General features: G+C 38.1%; 3 protein-coding genes across 6 annotated transcripts in view; 1 reads left to right on the top strand and 2 right to left on the bottom strand.

Annotated features, from left to right (window-relative positions):
* The window catches only part of mAChR-B (muscarinic acetylcholine receptor), a 64,415-nt gene that overhangs the window by 18,533 nt on the left and 23,935 nt on the right, over positions 1–21,947 (bottom strand). For all 3 annotated transcript variants that reach the window (XM_011305848.1, XM_011305847.1, XM_011305849.1), the window contains exon 2: positions 8,964–9,212. In XM_011305848.1, coding sequence (XP_011304150.1) covers positions 8,964–9,076 — 113 coding nt within the window. In that variant the 5' untranslated portion in view covers positions 9,077–9,212. The remainder of the gene's footprint in view (positions 1–8,963; positions 9,213–21,947) is intronic.
* Positions 2,197–5,169, bottom strand: LOC105267179 (uncharacterized). Of its 2 annotated transcripts, none has more exons than XM_011305845.1 (2): positions 5,012–5,169; positions 2,197–4,825 (listed from the first exon to the last, which is right to left on the bottom strand). In XM_011305845.1, the coding sequence occupies exon 2, from the start codon at positions 4,768–4,770 to the stop codon at positions 2,293–2,295; it is 2,478 nt and encodes an 825-aa protein (XP_011304147.1). In that variant the 5' UTR covers positions 4,771–4,825; positions 5,012–5,169; the 3' UTR covers positions 2,197–2,292. The 2 variants fall into 2 exon arrangements, with proteins under 2 accessions (XP_011304147.1, XP_011304148.1); XM_011305846.1 differs by having other exon boundaries at positions 2,197–4,805.
* Positions 17,106–21,420, top strand: LOC105267285 (aminopeptidase N-like). Its single transcript, XM_011306024.1, has 11 exons — positions 17,106–17,169; positions 17,651–18,212; positions 18,307–18,756; positions 18,820–19,000; positions 19,095–19,236; positions 19,335–19,416; positions 19,533–19,891; positions 20,173–20,644; positions 20,717–21,022; positions 21,085–21,172; positions 21,256–21,420. Exons 2-11 carry the CDS (start codon positions 17,707–17,709, stop codon positions 21,418–21,420), a joined length of 2,751 nt encoding a protein of 916 aa, XP_011304326.1. The 5' UTR covers positions 17,106–17,169; positions 17,651–17,706.

Raw genomic sequence — 21,947 nt, 5'->3', positions numbered from 1 at the left:
CAAATCCCATTTATAAGGGATCATGGAGTATTGTCCATCATTTTAATGAGATTTCGATTATGACTTTAGAGAATAAATCGTGGATAGGGACAGCGTAAGAATACAGAGTCATCGACCGAAATCGGATGGATACGGGGCAATAGGCAGAGATGTTGTCTGAACCAAGTCGCTTGCTCTACTGGGGCTCTTTGTGCGGGAGGAACCATTGGAGCAAGTAATGCGTCCACTAACCGTGAAAAATATTCATCACACGAACACCCTCACACGTACACTCTCCATCCGTGAAAAAAAAAAGCTGTAGACACAAAAATAATGTCACAGCTCCTAGGAGATTCCCACCAGCTTTGAAGCTGCTTCCGTAATCAGACCTCGGCGACGTCTGTCCTGAGGGATTTTTCGGTCGTCGCTTTGATCATTTTAAACATTCCTGGGAATTTTCAAATCTCAAAATGGAAAAGTTTCTCGTTAAAAAAAATCAACACGCGGAATGGTGAATAAAATTCCGGGCGTACCACGAGTGTCTAAGGGTGGAGGGTTAAAAATTGTCTCATCATAAAGCGAAGGAACTTAACGCTGAAAAACTCAGGAGGTCGACCCAGTTTGCTCGAGTAGCTCACACGAGAAGATGAAGAATAATTTTCAAGGTGAAGTCTTTACGGCCTTCCTGAATAAAATTGACTGGCGAATGATCCGCAAGCGTGTGAACAATTTCAGTAGTCCAACTGTACGTAAGTAATCTCTGGTAAAATAATTTGTACCGAGAGTAGAAAGTAGAGGCAATGTTTTGGCAAGTTTAATTACATAGAACACAGTAATTGCCTTGCATGCTCCAGGGTCGTAGAGTAACGCCAAAAGAATAAATATAATTATCAACCGGTTGCAGTACAATTTTGCGCTATTTATTTGCCGCCCCGTGTCTGAAAGAGAATTAAATTACAACGCATGTTTGACGCGATATACAACAGGTCTCTGATGATGAGCTTATAGATACTGTGTTGGCTCATTCGTTTGGTGTAACCTCACTGGTGGTGCTTTGAGCCCTCTACAAAGGCTAGGACGCTAATATTGATGCACGTGCGGTCACCCCTCGAGAGGGGCATCCCCAGCCCTCCCAGCACTCTCAGGAACTTATCCCCCTCGTACCGCTCTGCGGTGCCAGTTACAAGGCAACAATCAGGTCATACAAACAATCCTCCATCCTTCACGTGCGACGGTAATTAAATAACCTCTACAATTCAATAACTTTTTAATCAGAAAAATCAGACCAGAATACAGAATTCCCATCGGATATGTGACGAGACTAAAACTACCAGTTAAGACGTTAAAATCTCATTGAATTCGAGAGGTTGTAAATTACCAAAGGAAAATGCGATTAAAAAAAAAATCATTAACAAATCATGAGACTATATTTTTTTTTTGATAGCTTCGTATAGTGGAAAAACAATAGGACGAAAAAAGAGACTAAAAAAAACACGTAATCGAGCTTAAAAGCACCGGAATCGAATAAGCGCCCATCAGTCCTAATTGTTCTTTTTTCCAGGGACTCTTTATTTTTGAATTAAAAAAACTGTCTATGTGGAAAAAATAATTGAATTTCATGACAATGAACTGAATCAACAAAAAATTGCCATATAATATAAATATTCGGTGACGAAGCGAGTAATCCTTAAACTATTCATCACTGTTCCCTAAAAAAATCTTACGCCAGCACATTTGCTTCTTTATCCGATGGTTTACTGGACACCACTGGCATGGGGTTATCGCGACGCTGGGTCACCTCGAAATATCGTACCTAATATCTCTTGGGTACAGTGTTTTACGTGGAGGTATAAAAATACGGGGTGGAGGGTTAGGCCGAGAAAAAGTGTACGAATTTATCGTGGATTTATCAAGAGGCAATGGATAGAAGTGAGGGAAAAAATAAAGTTGAGATTGATGGGAAAAGAGATGGCCCGATCTTGTGGATCAAGTGAAACAGGTTGTTTCCTGTGGTGATAAGATGAGTATTGATATAAATTTGTCGCTTCACAAATTATTGTTATCTTTTAACTGAACAAAAGGATGACTTCGTCATTTTACAAATTTCGTTATTTCCATCTGTCCAGATTGTGTGATAGTGATTCTACCATCCAGAATATTTCAATATATTTAACATTTTTTAATCCCTTGTTTCTTTTTAAAAAAAAACACGTGACGTTTGTTGTAACCATTATTGTTATTCCACGTTTATTTAACCGCACAAACATTTTTTAAAATTTCAATTGATATTATTACTATTACTGCTAATTATTACTAGGAATTATTCTTATTATCGATTGCATACTGTTTTCTGTATGTATTCAATACGTAACTGTAAACACTTAACAAATTCTTAGTGTCTTTTCGATGGTTGACAATATGTTTTTTGTAAATGTACATTTGGACCACCTCACTGACGTCCAACTTAGTCGGGTGCGACTGCGCATCGAGGATCTCCGTTTGGTCGAATAAAAATTCATGACCTGTTGCAATATGATGAGAAACTAGCGATGTTTTACCCGTGGGTGTGGTTGTTTCACTTTTATTGGGACTATTCTGGGATTTTGATTTACCCGGGCTGCAGTCGTTCTTGTGTCTTCGCAACCTTGTCTTAAGCTTCTCTACTGTTTGTCCAACGTAACACGCGGAACATCCTGAACAAGATATTTTATAAATCACCCACGACCTGTTAAATTTTTGGGGGCTATCCTCCATCTTGGAGTATAAATTTTCTATGGTCCTAAGATTATAAAACGAGAACACGGCATCCGTATCCCTCAAGACCCGTTCCAACTCTTCGGACAAACCCCGAATCAGAGGGAAGCGAAACACTTTCTTGTTCCCTGAATTTGACCGGAGATTATATAATTTCCGTTCTCTTCCGAATTGTTTAACACAGTCTTTAATAAATTTGTCGGGGTAACCATTATTATGCAGCAGTTGCTGCACTCTCGCTCTGTTTTCTTCATGAAATTCTTCATGACTCAGTTCAAGTGCTTTGTGTAAAAGTCCGAAAATGACGTCCCTCTTCTCCGACGTGGGATGATTCGACTCATAATTCATGACTCTCCCTGCATCTATGGCTTTTTCATTCCAATTTGTCTTGAGAGATCCGTCAATTCCGCGGTAGACCTTCACATCCCGAAAGCTAATTGCATTCTCAGTCTCGTTTTCTAATGAGAAGTGAATACGCGCATGGATCCCGTTGAATTTATCTCTCACAATCTCAATATTATCTCGAGGAGTTGCAAGCAGTACGTTATCTCCATCCCGCTTGATCCAAGCGATGCACTCCAACTTAGCCATGGCTTTACTAATTACATAGCTCATCACCATACTTGCAAGAAACGAGCTCACCGGATTTTCCTTATAAATGCCCCTTATCTGTTGGTATATCTCCCCCTCAAAGGAAAAATAACTAGTATCGAAGCAAAACGTAATGAGTTGAATGACTAGCTCTTTATTTTCCGGAACTGAATTCAATGCGGCCCACTCATCCCAATATTCATTTACGATGTCGATCACTAAATCCTTCGTAATATTCGTAAACAATGATCTCACGTGGAGGGACACTAGTACGTTTCCACTCGATAGCGTAGTCTCATTGATAAAATTCACGAATTCTTGTGAATTCTCAACATCGAATTCAGAAATGTGAGGGAAAGTCGAGAACAACTTCGCCAAAAATCCAGATATCTTGGAGTTAGGGCTGTCATTGCAAATGACGACTGGTCGCAATTTGTAGATTTTGTGTTTATTTATTTCACAAAGTCCAAATATTTTTGGGATTATTGCGTCTCCGGTAGTCAGCAGCAGTGCCTCTTCCTTATCTATAAGATTTAGTTGATGGATAGACTTCACCAGGTTATTAGCTCTTTTCTGGAACTTGCTCGTGGGATCGGCCTTGATCCACCTGTAGATGAGGTCCTGTTCCAATATCTCGTTCATAGCCTCTTGGTACTCGTGTTTGTACATGAGTACTGTTGCCCCACCTTCGGCGGCCTTCGACAATATTACGCCAGGATTTGCCTCCAAAAATGTCTTTGTGTGTTCAATATCTGCCAAAAGGGGATTTTTCTTTTTCTTTTTGTTTTGAAAATTTGTTATGATGTTTATCATCTTTAATCTTATATCATTCTGTGCCATTTCTAGATTCTTCTCACCATTTTTTACTTTCAAATTCTGGATACAGAGCTCCAGGTCCGGAAGTATTGCAGGAATCGGCAAAGTTTCAGGTGATATATCCACTCCAAATTCGGGCTCTAAACACAAAACTCGTTTGACGGTATCATCTAACTCGAGATTTGTATAATTGTGGATGAAAGAGTCTCGATTTGGAGGAACTTTTTCGACAGGTGATTCATTAGTTGAGGTATTAAATTCATGAGTCTCATCAATCTTATGTTTTACATTTTGTGGTGATTCTTCTGTAACGTTATCACCAACTCCATTGCTTTGAATATTGAAACTCTTTTCGAGCTGTTCGATTTTCCAGTTTATAATTTTTATCTCCAATTCAAGGAGTCTCTTCACTTCTTCGTCAACTTTATTCTTGAACGGATGATCTTGTGAATATAATTCATTGAGGAAAAATGTATCGCTACTGATATATTTTTGGACTTCTCCCTTTTTACATCGTTCCAAAAAAGTTTTTCGCTTATCAAGCGATACAAGTTTCTTGATACCAGATAATTCCTCCATTTTTTTTTTGATGTCGAAGAGATCGAAATCATCATTAGCGAACGCGTCCATGGCGACTAGTGGTTCGTTTATTCCGATTATCAGGACTTTCAGAGAAAAAAAATCACTATAAAAGTAAAAAAAAAATAATAAGTGAATATTGCATTCGATGAATAAGCGAATGTTTTTAAATTAAATTAATTAAATTATTGATAAATATAACTTTTCTGATAAATTGATAAATATGACGTAAGCGGAAGTGCCAGCGATTGCAATATCACATGATTAATTTTGAAACAATAATCATCCGTACCTTTATTTGATGAGTAACGTTATTATGTAAAACTCTCGTGTTAAAAATGATCACTTGTCTCGGAAAATTGGTGAATAATTCTGGTAATTAATCTGGGAATAATTCCAGCGGGTTCTCAACAAATACTTCCAACAAGCGCAACTATGAAACTGACGCGAGCTATCAACTCTCCTGCTATGAATCATCATATGTGAAGTCATGACCTCCCACTACTTCCAACATATGTGCGATTCTTAAAATGAAGGTTGATCATGTCGATAAGTAGGAACTGTCATCGACTATTATCGACGGGGTTTTTGCGCTCTCTCCGCGGAAAACATTTTTTATTTAGAAAAATTTCCAAACAACTAGATGTATTTACGAAAAATTGCGAAAAAAATATTTGCGGAAATTTACGCACAAAAATTATTCAATTTATTATTGTTAAAAATCATTTAAAAAATAATATCAATTAAGTATTTGGGGATTAGTCAATTGATAGACTGCCACACTCGACAGAATTTAGGAAAAATAAAAAAAGATAACTAATGTGGAAAAATTGGTAAGAATAATGTACGTCGTTGAATGGGATTGGAATTTCAACGATGTGTTTTTATTTTTATTACCAAATTAATTGCGTCATTGAATAATTAAAAGACGATTTCTTTCGAAATCATCAATTTAAAAATCAAACTGATTTACTATAGCAATTATAATAAAAAATTGTTCGTGTTAAAAAATTAATACTTATGAATAATATATGCAAACATAAATATTTTTTCAATTATATTTTCAGGCTGAGTAGAATTGAATTTTTTTTTCGTTCGTCGAGCATTTTTTTTAGTGATTGGAGACCGAGGAAATGAATTGCTGGAGATTAGGTGGACTGCTGAGAAATGGTACAGTAGAACACAAATGAGAAGATAGCCATCGACTCGATGAAAGCACCTTGGAAATAATCTAGTGAATCTGTTCCAATTCCGGAATTGCATCCCTTTACAGCAGTACGAAAAGGGAAGTAGAGGGTCTATTCCCCCAGCACTTTGATGAAGGTGTACGTAGAAATCAGGTGGATAAGGCAAAATTTATCGAGGTCAAATCAAGCACAATGGAGCTGTTGATAACACAGGTACGCTTTATCATTTGTGGCTGCACCAAACAAACGAACAATTTCATTAATTCCGTATTCTCTTGTTCAAGCGTTAAGCCCGCGATTAAATAACGCGAATAATAACTCGATACATTGGGCAAATCAATAACTGATAAACCGAGGCAAAAAGTTTTTCCACATAAAGTACAAAAAAAAAAACCTCCAAAGCACTGATAAAAATTGCAATTCGCAGGAATGGAAAAATTATAAACCGACTTCCAGACCGAACCCCTCATTATGTATCCGATAATTTGAGGCCATGCGAACACTCCATATAATCCTCGATATTTTTTCAATCCCAATAAACATTAATCATTCAATTGGAAATTTTCCATGAATTTATTCAGCGTTCGTATTCCCTCTGCAGTGAATTGCATCCCAGAGTCAAATAGCACGTGAACGTATCTTGGGAAACGTGACCCGAATATAAATGCTGTATAATTTATACAATTGGGTAGTTATAACACGACTAACATTTGAGTTTTTTTTTTTTGCAGCTAATCCCCGTTCTCTGGAAAAATCACAACAATCTGCATTTTTTGAAAATGAAAAATAGATAAGTCCTGGGGGACCTGCAGTGATGAAATTGATAAAGAAATGTTAAGTGCCGGTTTGACATAAAGACTCTCGGGGGACATTAAGAATAGTACATTTGATACAACGGGTGTACATCGCGTGGTTGGGAATTATATCCCCTTTCTTTCTATTTTCCAACAGTTGGAGCCGACGGTTCGCGTGATTCTGAATGGTTGCACGACAGCACTGGGTGCCGAGTCGTTTTAAACGATTGTTTTCATTGTTTTTACTTTTTCTAAACGACAATTCTGGGCCTCTTGGCCTCACTACGCTTTCAGGGTACCTAGTCACTTCGTCGCATTTCCTACCATTTGTCGCTTTGTAAAATGAAATAAGAGAAAAAATAGGGGAATGCATTCAATGGAGGTCAAGGATGCGATTCGGGGTGAATTGGTTTCACCGAACTATCGTTGAATTTTTTTTTATCGGGCTTCAGGCTTTTTTTTCTTCGGCTTTCCATTCTCACGTGATAAATATGCGGGGAGTATTGATGGAAAAATGAAGCGACAGGCGGACTGGAATATTTAAAATTTAACAAGTCCATCAGTTTGAATTTATTTTTCTTATCTCGTCTATCTCCGATTGTTTCAATATTTTTAGATTAACATTGAATTTTACAACGAAACGGAATGTCTTCATAAATTTAATATTGCCTCACAGTATTAAATTTAACTAGTTAAAGTCTCGACTTGAACAATTTTTCGTGTTCCTGAAGGCAATGTTAATCAAATCGAGCAAAAAAAAATCGAATAAATCATTCGTTCCAATGCATCTTCACTGGGAGAAACTTTGAAATATTTATCACCCTGGCTTTTTCAATCTCACCCATCTATTTATCCCCCATTGAAAAATGATGCCACATAGTTGATGAATGCTGGGGTACTCCCTCACGCCTCGACGTCGTCGTAAATTTTTCGTCCAGCAGCTTTGAGATTGGCTTCCTGTGGGATTAAAGTCAAGAGAATGTCAAGAGAGAGCCCATGTTTGAGTAAATAACACCCGGTATGGGATGAATGGTGGCGTTGGTGTACACCCTAACGAAGATTGACTGGCATAATTTATGCGCTAAACATTAGTGCGCATTCATTATCGCACAATGTACACTGACGCATGATATTTTGCATTCTTTCCGAGACAAGTGGAGTGGAGTGCGATTTAGTCAGACGCTCGTATTTACTGTTGGAAATTTTCTTGGCATTTTCATCGTGCACAGTAATAATATCACTCACCAATTATTTATTTATATTGAATTGTCATCATGCATTATTAACGAAGATCCCCCGTTAATTATCAACGCACGTCCATTTTGACTTAAAATTTTTCGATGACCAATTCTTTCAATGACATTTTTCATCACGTTAGTATTTCGAATCCGTGACTCTGGCATTCGCGGTTGAATTGTTGAGTAATTAATTGATTTGTTAATTGAAAAATTGATAGCCCCGGCGATGCAGTGAGGCGTTAATGACTTGTACTCCGTCATCGGTCACCCGACGATCATTCATAACTGTTGAATTCCCTCGTATCATCGATGATACTGCTATATTTTGATGTCAATATCGAATAGAAAAATAGGAATAGCATTTCTCTTGGGTAGTGCAGTCATTTAGTGGCTCTGCCGCTCAAGTTCCTCCCTCTCGATTATCCCAGGCACACATAAGCTGCGTAATTGAATGTTTTCCATAGTCGAGTGCTCTCAAACAGTCGAATGCACGCTATATGATGGGTTATTCGAGCACGAATTTTCCGAGAAGGCAAACATCCGGAATTTCTCAATTGCCTACTATTTACTAGCGAAATCACTCTCTAGCTGCCATGTTCATTTCACCTTTGATGCATTGGAAAGGGATTAATTATAGTTCTTCAACGATTTTTCTTTCTCGGAATTCCCAGGGGGAAGTTATTTGATAGTGTATCCAATTAGTTCAGTTGCAGACAATAAGGAAGTTCTCCCGAAAATTCAACAACTTCTCTAGAAATAATTTGTCCTTCGGAGATGGATACGAATTATCTGGGGAATGCATTAATTCACCGATAAATCGTGTCATGTTTTTACTATTTCGATTCATGTCGAGTCCTAATGAATCCAATTGCCAGTACCAAATAGCTTCCCCCACGTGTGATACATTAATTCATCGGAATCGATTGATCATTACCGCAGGCGCATCACAGTGAGAATTTTCACACCCCAACCCGTGTATATTCACATATCCACAGTATGAATAAATAAATGTTGATTAAACTCACGTCACTCTCCATTTTGTCATGAAATCTGAGCCGATGCTGAAAACAGGAGTTGTCGTGCGATTTGCCTCGGTGACATTGAGACCGGTATTATCAGTTGCGTTGTTAGTCTCCATCCCCCGATTTTCTCCTCTTCCGTCACGTCCAACTTTCAGATTTCTTCTGTCCTTTAAACTGAGGTCAATGACCAAAGGTCAATGACCCACCCCCTCACTCCTCCCCTCACTGTCCTCCAGTCATCTCGGAGACATTCTGAAAGTAATTACACAATTAAAGTATTTTTTTTTAATTTTTTTATTTTACATTTCCATTTCCTATTACTATAGTTTTTTTTTTTCTGACAATTAAAGTATATTTTTTTATTAAATCAATCAATCGTTCACCACAAGCTTGATTAATGAATTAATTTCACGCCAAAAAAATTTCTCTTAAAAAATAATTCAATTTTCATTTAATTACGCAAGTATTTCGCATTCACTCACATAATTGCAATTAGTTCTAATGGACCTCGAACGTTCAATTAACGGTGTAATGGCAAAAATTTAACATGATAATAAATGTTTGGGTCAGGATTTGGATGGAGTTGGGGAAGGAAATAATGAGCTCATATATGAAATACTCGAGAGTATTTTCCCTAGTATTTTGTATTTTTGTTTTCGTCCTAGTACTCAGTCCAGCAAGTGGCGACTCGTTAACCCATCCGGAGAGATTGAGGATGGTGAGGGCAGGGGAAAGGACGGATGGTAGATGGGAAAGGCCGTTTCATATTGCTCGTTATGCCCCCCGTTCTGGAAATACCGTGGCCGAGCATCATTGAAATTGAACATTGTCTAGATAACCAAAGCGATGACATTACCCTGAAAGCACCGAAAAGGCCTTGCACACCTATCCATAGTCAGACCTATTTTGAGTCAATCCCCTAGAATGGTTCTTGAATGTAGGTGATACTCATATTACCTCACATTTCCTGACATTCAGTCGACATACATTTTTTTTTTGATAACCGAGGAAACACCGGAGGCAAAATTCTTTCCTGTTTTATTCATTCTGGAAATATTACCGAGAATTTTAACGGCATGAAAACATAATTCTAGGGGTAGAAATGACTTGTTAGTCATATTCATTTGATCTTGCGACGAGTTCAAGTCGATATACTTCATCTTCTCATCACCAGATAAAGCGGGTAAAAACCAATTGGCATTCTCATCCCCTCGTAGCGACCATTTCATTTTTGTCGAGCAGATGATTTCCCTCATGATCCCTCCCACTATCCTCATCTCAATCTCCCCTCAACTTACACTCTATCCCGACTCTTCCCCAACGACTCATTCTTCCTCTCATCAACTGAGGGAAAATCGCCGTTAACCGAGTCAATGAGCTTTTCCCTCCTCTGAACGTTTGGGAGCCCCTCTCAATTTCCCCAGTCACAAATTTATCGCCTCAAACTATCACCATAACCCTCTCAAATTCACGTGCGGTACTCCCACTGAATATATTTGTATCCCACCCTCCGGACAAACGATTGGGGCATTAGTGACACTCGACAAGTTAAAACGAACGCCGAGTGTCACACAGAAAATGATACTGTCGTGAAAACGACAGGATTTTACCAAGTGAGATTTTGCGGCGCATTTACTTTCCGTTTTGCGCTTTAAATGTTTTCATTCCACCACATCTTTCCGGTTCACTTGCACGCGGCATCCATTCACTCCTACAACGCATTTTCCCTCACTGTCGATGTCTCCACTTTTTCCACTCCTTTTTCTCCTCCATTCCGCTCAACAATTGTTACATCGTGGGTAATAATATCGCAAAAAAAAAAAAACTTATCCAGCCAGCTCATTCATCCCTCCCGTCTGTTCCAATATTTTAAATAGAACCTCTCCCTCATTTTATGCCCTTCCCATTTATTCCGGGAATGGCAGGGAAAAAAAGTGATACCCGCGGGTAGAATAGACTGGGGAGAACGTATTGATGCTCATTGCAAATTTGAGATTTCGAAGATGAATGTAAATAATTTCCAATCGACTGTGAACAATGCTGACATTCGACAGATACAAAAAATGGACAATAAATGGTAAACAAAAAGTTACCATCGCAGTCGGATTTCCGAGGGCCGTTAATTTTCTCCGTTCAACGTTAAAGCTCTGTCTCGTTTCTGCAACACACCTGGCACCCATATCTGCAACAATCATCCAGAGTTCTCTCGGCCATTTCCACCGATCTCACTTATTTTTTTTTTGTTTTATCCTTTTTTTTTCAGCTTCACTACTACCATATCTCCAATCCCTCCCGACTGCGTTTGAGTCAGTAGTGTTAGATTGGCTTTTTAATCGTGATAGATATGTGTATCTGAAATCACGGCGAAAGATTGCGGATTATTCTCCGAAAGAAAGTGGAGGAAATGTAATGGTAATTGGTAATTTTTTTCATGTTGGAAATGTAGAGATGTCGAAGAATAAACTGTTGAAAATTTTTGTCCAATTTCCCCACGACTTCAGTGTTTTTTCCAATACGCGGTTGAATTTTTTGGAGTAATTAGATTGCTGTATTTATATATGAATGTAGATGTGGCATTTGTCAGTTTTTTTAACCCGCAATATGTGAATTTTTACAGAAGTGACTGGATTACTTAATAAAATACTCAATTGAATTCCGCTAACGAGGATGAAGTCTAGCCTATTTGCCGCCTTCGCTCATCACCCTTATCCGGCCACATATTCACTCACCCTCAGCTCTCCTGATAAAACATTCATGAAACGTCCCTGGGATAATCGATAAACTGCCATACAAGAGCCATTATGGCATTCACCCCCAGCAACGTACGTTGAAATGCCAGGACTCGAGTGAAAAACGATCACTTGGTCATTATCATTGGGTACGGTATCCCATCGAATCCATATCAAAGTAACGATTAAATCTTCGATTCACACTGCAAGCAATTGGCAATCCTGAAACGATATTTACAGGGAAAATTACTTGACCGTCATATCTGGTGGCAATGATGTACCTATAAAAGTGAATGACGGAATTATCCGTTTTCGGCTCGTCTTCGTCGCGGTAGTGACCTTTCTTCTCCATTTATTTCCCTAGCCGCCATGGCAGTGAGGAAAATAGAAACTCGATAATCAATAATTAATCTTTCGTAGAAATCTCTCGGCCACGAATAAGTGTGGGAAATGGTCTAGCTTTCAGAATTTTCAAAAAAAAAAAAATCTCTCGTGACTTTTCAATAAATGGGAGAAATGGAATGACTGCGTCGATAAAATTATACAGCAGATAAAATCGATAATAAAATAAGCAGTGGTCTCCAGAGCTCTCCGACAATCACAATGAGTTAATTCAGGCTGATTGGTATTCTCGGCTGGTCTCAAACTGTGAACTCACGGATGTTCATAAAAAGATAGACGACGGGAGTTAATTATGAAGCCATTCTGCAGTTCTTTGCCAGTGGCAGACACTCGGAAACCTCACTGGCATTGGTAACGAAGTTTGTGGCCCACCAACTGAGATTTCTTCGCGTTTAAGGAGATGAGGATAAAGAGATGAGGTACGGAGGATTCTCGGTCAGGGAGACGCGTCTTATCCATCCTACTGCTTCGCAATGGTCGTCCCAATTACAAATAATCCGATGTACCCAAGGGTGGGGACACACTTTTTTTCTCTTCCATCTGTTTTTCTTTTTCCCGATTTTTTTCCTTCTTATTTTAACATCACAGTTCTAATTTCCAAAGGAAGCGAGTTTCACTCAATTGGTGGTACTGCTTCCGTTTTGCTCCAGAGAATTAGGTCGAAGTGCTGGAATGGAAGGGGATGGAGGAGGATAGAATATAGTGGATGTGGCAAAGAGATTTCTTGGGTTATGAAACTTTGGGCTGTTTATTGTACGGTATATGGCATGTAGGAAAGTATAAACGCAGAAATGCTTCATTCTGGATTAAATTTACCACGGGTTTTCGCTGACATTTGTTTGGAGGAACACTCAAGTATTTCGCCTTTTGCAATATGATAATTACGTCGTTTCCCGGTTGGACTGATTCCCGGAATTTTTTTTCGTTCGAGTGTGACAGAGAAAAATTGACAGGGCGAGTATTCCCGGGAATTTGTCCGTGTGGTAATTAAATATGGGGGAAATTTCCCATGGTAACAATTAACAAGAGGAGAAATGGTTCAGGCAACAATTTATCGAGGGAAATGATTATTACTCATAATTTCATCATTCGTGTTCAATTAATTGCGACTTGGAGTACCTATCACCGATTTTAATAAAAAAAAATGCACGAGAATTGTAACGTCACCGATCACGATTATTCGAGTGCTTTTATTTTCGTACATTTTTTCAATCGTAAACAAATTTTAACTGTCGCATGTACAGCTGACCCAATAAACCAATTTTCGCATCGATGTAAACGACTAAAACTGAAATAGGCTCCGGTACACATGAAATTTCGAGTGTTTGATCCAGTCATACGATTCGTCATGCCGTCACGTCCCGTTAATTGGGGTTTTGCTATCGCACCAAGCCCAAGGTCTCCCGTTTTCTGTCCAAAACTACGTGCGAAATTAATTATCGATTATTAATTATTCACAGGTTATTATCAACGGATTTACGTTCATCAATTTTCTCCAGTGTAGTTCGCCGGTGTAGCTCAACCAGTGGACGGATTTCATATTGGTTGAGCGAATAATTTGATAATGTACCCATGCTTGTTGGCCCATTCAAATCGCGATTGTTGTGTGTTTAACGATAGATAGACTGAAAATTGATTGTAACCCAACAAATTTCGTGTAATACATCTCTGAAATTACAGCGGATCGCGCAAAAACACGCATTCGAAAGCGTGAAATACGATTATTTAAAGGTAACATACATTTACATTCCCACGTGTATTCAAAAGGGAAAATCCAGAGGTTGTCATTTTGATTGAATTGAAAATAATTGAATTTTCCGAGGTTATGAGACCGCTGGGTGAAAGCGCGTCGTCAGCTTCGCAAAGAGGGCAATTTTCTCCGCAACACGATAGGAATCAGCAAATAGGAGTTTCAGGATGCAAATGCTGGGGTCCAACTAATCCCGCCATCTTGCCGCAACCATTGAAATCCCGTTGTCATCCAGCCACTCGACAAAAGAAACTGAAAACCATCTCTTCTCACTGCCCTGAAACAGTCGAGGCACTTTGGACAACGGAGGTTTCTCCTGCTGGCATCCAATCCTAAATCTCAAGTACTACATAAGCTTCCCACAAATGCCAGGGTGGTAACAGCTTTTCGAGACCCGTCTGACAGAGTGTGCAGAAATACACGTGGCTGAGCTCATTCCTCAACTTGTTATGTACTGAGACCGTTGGAGGATGAAGATGTATTCATTTTTAATGTCGTTTATAATTCTTTAACTCTTTTCTTCCTCTTTTTTTTATGAAATGGGTATACGGATGTATTAATTTTCACCATTTTACAACCCGAGGAGAGAATTAACGATAGAAAAGTTCAACTTCAATTTCAACTTCACATTTCAATTTTGAAAAGTTCTGGAAACACTCAGAAAATTATTCTCTCCGAGGATTTGTTTATTTGACAGAAGTGGGTATTTTCTCGTGATTGCTTCAGTTGAGTAATTAAATGTGTAATTGGATAAATTGCAGTGATTATTGTCCATTTTTTTTGCGTGGAGAATTTCCTGAGGAAAAGAAATTGACGGAATCGTTTTGTAGTGATGATTATTGGTCGGCTTTTTGTTGGAAGTGATTTCTGGGATTGCTCGTTAATTACGGTGATTTATGGAAATGTGCGATTCAATACTTTTCGGGTATTTTAAAGGGATATAAATAAAGTTTGATATTTTGTGATGTGACATTTTAGAGAATTCTGTTCAATCATTTAATCTCAATCGATTGATGAAAAATGTCGGGTAACATGAAATGTCATTTGGAGTTAAAAATTGGTAAATGTTCTTCTCGGCTAGTGCCAATTGCAGGGGCTTTCAATTTTATCACGGTGATTTTTATTTTCAATTGGTGGAAGGTAGACCGCGGAAATTTCATTTTAGCTGTGGTAAATTTTACGTTCTCCCATCGGAAATTCATTTTCTTTCCGGAAAGTTGTTTCAAGTGGTGAAAAACCTTGAATTTATACGGGACTTGGATTCATCTTTCAATATTCCCCCGCTGATGGGAAAGAAAACCGACAAGCCGACGGAGAAAATTTCCGTGGAAGCGTATGAAAATTAATTTTTCATTCCCACCCATCAGAAACAGATGAGCCAGTGAAATTCAAATTTTTATACCTCCAGGGTTATTCCGTGGCGTCGCAAATTACGATTGATTCAATTTATCATAAACACACATTGTCTGGGAAATAATTGCCATCGAAAAATTCGTGACCCATAAAAAATGACAGGAACAACGGGAAGACGTAAAAATTACCATGAATCCTTTTTTAAATTCGGTATATCCCAAAAATTGATTCGTAATCACACGAAGACATGAAATCCCGAGTACACGCGAGGTGCCTTGGGTAACGAAGAAAAAAAAACGCAGAACATGAAATTCAACGCGAAAATAAAAACTACTTCGTCAGCCGTGAAAATGACACCAAAAGAAAAAAAAAATTATCCTAAAAAAAGTTGGCCCTGCGTTGTGTACACTGACATTCTCACGTAAAGCTAAGAAATCGTCGCGACACGTGGCGACTTTAATCATGCCACAAAGGAGAAAAAAAATCCAACGAAACCTGTGACATATGTTTTATTCAGCTTTTCACGTATGCTTCTAGGTTTTATTTATTATAACCGGAACGAAATACTCCCCCGCAATTTATATGGAAACCTCAAAAATGATCATTTATTCATTTTTCTCCAGTCGGTGTATGGGACATGAAGCTCTTTCATTGAAAGGCCTCACAATGGCTTTTCATTAGCATGTCGTTTTCTCCGCCAAATCTATCCAGAAAATCTCGTCGGCTCAATTTCACTCGCATGAACTGCCAACTGTCACGCGTAAATATAACGTGTCACATCGAGAAATATTCTGGATTCATTCAGAATAATAATGATAATTCAATTGCCACTGTAAACTACGGCAAGAATTTTGATGAAAATTTCAAATGTCATACGCCATTAGTCGACAGAATAGAATTCGCTGAAACTCCACAAATGACGGAACGATGTTTTAGTTTTAATTTTTCCTCCACGCGTAGCGAATTAAATATTTTATATGAAATTTCTGGTGAATTCTCCACTACCGAATCATTCAATTTTTTCCAGATTCTGGCAATTCTCTATTTTCAGGTACACATGGCACCGCGAAACCGCGGAAAGGTGAAAAATTCAACGGATAATTTCCCCGAATTTTCAATCTATTGAGCTTTCATCTAAAAATCAATTACCATCGAACGTGATAAATTCAATTTTCATAAATTGCCACGATAGATGAGAAATTCAGTGACCGGTTTGTCTCCAACTGAATTAAAATGAAAATATTTAATGCAGCAGAATCGGAATAATATACAACTTTCGGTGCACGTCCTAGAAAAATTGTCAATGAATGTCACATTTTTTTGACAGGGGAAACTTGAAGAACCTCAGCAAAGCCACTCACGACAGGAATATCTTTGAAATCGTGCAATGCCACGCGAACAATGTCACGAGTGTAACCGGTGGAAGAAACCTTCAACTCAACATGAACTATCAGTATGCATATTCCCTCCATCAAGTTGCATAACATCCGAATTTTAGAGAATCGATCGAATATTATCGATTCATTTGGAAGATTTGAGGGGAAGGGATATATTCTTCACCTTGATATTTTTCATTTTCAATTTTGAGACAGGTGATTAATAAATTACAACAGTACAATGTTACAACACTTGTGTTTGTGTTTAATTGTAAATGTCGCAATACACTGGTATTTTTAAGTACATCAAATCCATGTTTTGCCATACTATGTAAATCTTGTCAGCCTCGTGTATGACGCTACCACATTTTTCTTTAGAAATAGTTTTTTGTTCCATTCGATCATTTCTTCTTTTATTCATTCTGGTGATATCCGAGCTAAATCAATTGCTGATAAGGAATTGGCAAGTGGGGGTAATGAGTATTATAAAAGTAGTTGTTACGATCGAACTATCAATTATCTCATCGAACCTGTTCACCTTGCTCTTGGTCTTGAAAATCACATATCTGCGCTGTTGTTTTTTCTTGTCAGAATTTCTGGTACGTAGATTTTTTTTGAATTTTCATCATGTCACAGGTTGACGCCTCAATCAAAAATTGCATTTTTGGAAAAGAAAAATTATGGAAATTCAAGCACCACAACAATTTAGAAAATTCAAAAATATAAACGTGAATTTTCCTGAATTTTCTGTCAATTTGCTATTCAACAGAATGTACAAATTAAAATGATAATGCAATTTTTTAAGTGGGTGACAATAGAAACAAATAAATCTCTGTGATGTGATGATTTTTTTTCGATAATCAAGATTATTAATTGATGAATAATAATTTATTGGTAAAGCCGGAGAAGATCTCTGGGACACAATCTCAATTATAGACCCTCAATTATTAACTCGTCATTGTGAATCATTATCAATTAACTATAAGTCGATTTTTATTTTTTTTTTTTGAGCCTTTTGTGAGAATGAGGTGTATAATTTTTCTGTAAAATGGTATAAAAATGAGGTGCCACTCTTTTCAGTGATTCCCTGTAAAATCTGATCATCTCGGAAGTGTTTCCTCCCTACTATAATTGCCATGAACATAATGAGAAACAAATTGGGCAGTTTTCTCCTGCTAATTATCGGCGGAATAGGGCAACTGTCATCATCATTGCCATATTCTCTCCCGATCAACGAGGACAAATCGATATCCGGGTCGTACCGATTTCGTTTACCAAGTCACACAGCTCCGATATTGTACACCCTCAATATAGACCCTCACATCGACGAAAAAAAATTTACTTTTGATGGTACCAGCGCCATTATATTCGAAGTCCTGTCACCAACATCTGCTGTAACTCTACATACGTCATCATTACTTGAAATTGACGAGCAGTTCACGTCACTCGTCCACATCGACGGAACGATTGAGAAACCCATTTCTCAAAAGACCGACACAGATCTAGAGTTCTTCACTATTTTATTCGATCACATCCTAGACATAGGAGCTTACGAACTCAATTTGAAATGGACGGGAACACAAAGTGGAGATCATATGGGCTTTTACCGAACAATAGACTACACTAATCCTAATCACACTCGGTAAATACTCAAAAATATCTGAAAAAAAGATCGTATTATTTCTTTTCGATAATAAATAACGGACCATTACTTAATCACGAGAGTCTCATTCCAGATACGTTGCCACAACTAAATTCCAACCGCTGGCAGCCAGACGTGCATTTCCCTGCTGGGATGAGCCAGCATTTAAGGCTCAATATGACATATCTCTGAAGCATTACGTGGACTACACAGCACTGTCCAATATGCCTGTTAAAACGCAAACGTTGGAGGAAGATGGAATGATTTGGACGACTTTTCAGAGATCGCCGATGATGTCAACGTATCTGGTAGTTTTTGTATTAGCGGAATTCGAGAGTCGTTCCAATGATAATGGCAATCTAGCATTGTGGGGACCACCAGAAAAATTGCATTATGCAGCAGCTGTTGTGGATGTTATTCCTGAGATTATGCGTACCTTGGAAAGCTACACGGGATTGGCTTATAATTTACCCAGACTAGATGGTGTTATATTCAATACGTACCCATCATTAGCCATGGAACACTGGGGTCTTATCAGTTATTCGTAAATATCACTCAACTATAGTTGATCATTGCATCATTCCCAATCTAATTGTTGCTATTTCAGTGAAAATATTTTATATGATCCTGAGATTGACCCGATCTCGCACCGCGACGATGCGTTTAAACTAGTTGCCCATGAAATTGCACATCAGTGGATGGGGAATTTAGTAACTCCTGCATGGTGGAATGATGTGTGGCTGAGTGAATCTCTCGCTTCATATTTGTCGTATGTCACTTTGGACGCGGTAATTGTTTACATCATCTTCTATTATTCGGACTTGCGTACGGTAAAGTAAATAAAATGCAAAGTAAAATGATATTTGATGCATTGTTCTTCAGGTACGGCCCAATTTGCACACTATAGATAAATTCGTTGTTGACGGTTCTGCATATTATTCAGGACCGCGGAATATACCGGTTAGATGGATGCCAAATAGTCCGAAAGAACTTCCCAAACTATTTTCAAAGCCCTACATTAAAGGTAAATAACTCATCATCAATCTGAGTTTCTACTGGTTTACAATTCTGTTCGCCACCCTTTAACTTCATTTCAATGTAACCGCTTTGGTCTGTGTGTAGGTGTGGCTATAGTGCGGATGTTAGAGCACATGGTGACCAAAGAGGTATTCCACAGTGGCATCAAGAATTATCTCCGTAATAAGTAAATAAATGCATCAATATAGACCACAGAATTATTGTCTTCATCGAGAGCAAATGCTCATGTTTTTCAACGAGAACTCATTAACGAGAAATTCACTGAAGCCATTAATTTTTCAGTCAATTCGGCTCCGTAGTAACGGACAACCTATGGGAAGCTCTGCAAGAGAGCTACAATGAAATACAACTACCGCATCTCAATATCAAGGAAGTAATGGATCCGTGGTTGGACCAAAGTGGGTATCCGATGTTGGATGTCACGAGAGATTATGAGACAGGCCTAATTACGATCACCCAAATTAATGCGGAAAATTTTGACTCCGGCAATATGTGGACGATTCCAATAACCTATGCAACAACTTCAAAACCAGATTTTTCAGTGACACAACCAAATCACTTCTTGCGAGATGTAAAGATGAGTTTCATTCCTGATGAGATCAACAGCAACGACTGGATCATTCTGAATCTTCAGCAAACTGGTACCACATTTTTCATTCGCGATTATATTCCACACTTGCTTCGGAAACTTTTCTGCTCCGGGCATTGATGTCTTTTCGAGTTGTTTTCTATTACTTTTTTACTTTCCTAAAAAAAATCGTTCTCCCACTTACAACCAGAGACGAGGTTTACATATCACATGGGTATGTGATCCGTAAACTTTAAAACCAAGGAACTGGCGTTTTTTTTATCTGCTTCAATGAAAACTTTATCGATGAATTTTCCATCGCCTGGACTGTCACGAAGTTATCTATATTTCCAGGTTATTATCGGGTCAATTATGACTGGGAGAATTGGAAACGTATTGCTGCGTATTTAAACACGGAGAATTATCAGAAAATCCACGTACTTAATCGTGCGCAATTGTTGACGGACATCGTTGATCTAGCCGCAGAGGATGAACAGTATAACGAGTTATTGATCGACATGATTATGTATTTACGTCGAGAGACGAATCCATTACCATGGATAAGCGCAGAAAAAATCCTAAAGAAGTTTTCAGACTGCCCATTTCAACTATATAAATCCGATTTATTCCAAAAATTTGTATTATCTCTCATGGAAAACGCGATTAATAATTTTGGATTGAAAGATTCGGGGGAATCTGAAGATAGTCTGATACATATGGCAAGGATTAAACTGTTGCCATGGGCCTGTGAATTTGGTCATGAAGGCTGCAAAGCTGTAGCTCCAGTGATGTTGAGGGATATTTTGACTGGTCAAATGAATAAATCGTAAGTAATTATTAATAATCGTAAAACTGTATAATTATGATACAGACTCGAGAATATTCTGTCCTTTTGCAGATTTATTCGCGAGAACGCAAAATGGATTTACCGTACTGCTCTCACGTATGCGAATGAATCGGTGTGGGACCAGATGATAAATGTTCATATGGCGAGCCCGAGCGAGCACAATGTGTTTCAATACTTGGGATATTCCAAAAATCTCACTCTAATAAAGAAATATTTGCCATTACTCTTCACCGAAGAAACTGGTCTCTCCTCTCTAGATATAATCGATGCATTTGATAGTCTGGCGAAGGGATCAGCAGACAATTATAATTTCGGTCTCGAGTATCTTATTAAGAACATCGGGACAATAATCGAAATGTGAGTATTCATGACAGAAAGAAGATGTACACTCAGTACTTAATGCACTTTTGATAATTTAGTTTCGACAAAAACGATGACGGGTTCATGATTGAGTGGTTGTGGGGATTATTCGCGAATGAAGCTCAAACTCCGGAGCAGTGGAAAAAGGTAAGACAATGAGATTAGAAAAGTCTTTTCATCTGCAGGATTTGCTAACGAATTGAAAGTTAATTTATTCATTATTTTTGTAGCTAATGAACTTCGTCGGGACACGAAGTTTCAAAGAACAAATAGATGCTGAAGAGTTCATAGAAGATTACGAATACAGACAGTGCTTTGAGAAATCTTCTGCGGTATTGAAGGCCATCAGCGAAAAAGTTGTTCTTTACAAATTTTATCTGCGGGAGAAGTTATAATAATACGATGTAAAAATAAAAAATAGATAAACCTGATCTCAGATAGTATTCCTTAAAAGTAAGATGACGCTAGAATAAATATTATGACATAGTAAATAATGGCCGATTATTCAAATTGATTTTGGCAAAGGAAATTTCCGTGACAGAGTATATTTTTTTACCAGTGATACTGGATTTTTCTGCGGAAATACAATACATCGTATAGAAGAATTTGCATTTGTATTTTTCGAGTGATGGATGATCATTTCAAGATCTCGTTTTCTCTGACTAGAATCGCTACAAGGTACAGATTAATTCGTGTGGAGTCTCAAGACATAAATTCATACATAATCCAGTATAACTCAATCAGACGACGAAGAAGCTGATCCCCTAGATCGACAATAGAAACATAACCGAATGATTAATCTCCCGTCACACATATTGTTATATACAAATAGCGCCATTTCGATCATATACCCATCTGCGATCACCCTATATTTCCCTATAAATCATAATCCTGAGGTCGATCGCGTGCCGACTGGAACCGG

Source organism: Fopius arisanus, unplaced genomic scaffold (assembly GCF_000806365.1).
Source record: "Fopius arisanus strain USDA-PBARC FA_bdor unplaced genomic scaffold, ASM80636v1 scaffold00045, whole genome shotgun sequence".
In the NCBI taxonomy this organism is placed as follows: Eukaryota; Metazoa; Arthropoda; class Insecta; order Hymenoptera; family Braconidae; genus Fopius; species Fopius arisanus.
This window is presented reverse-complemented; position numbering and strand designations above follow the sequence as displayed.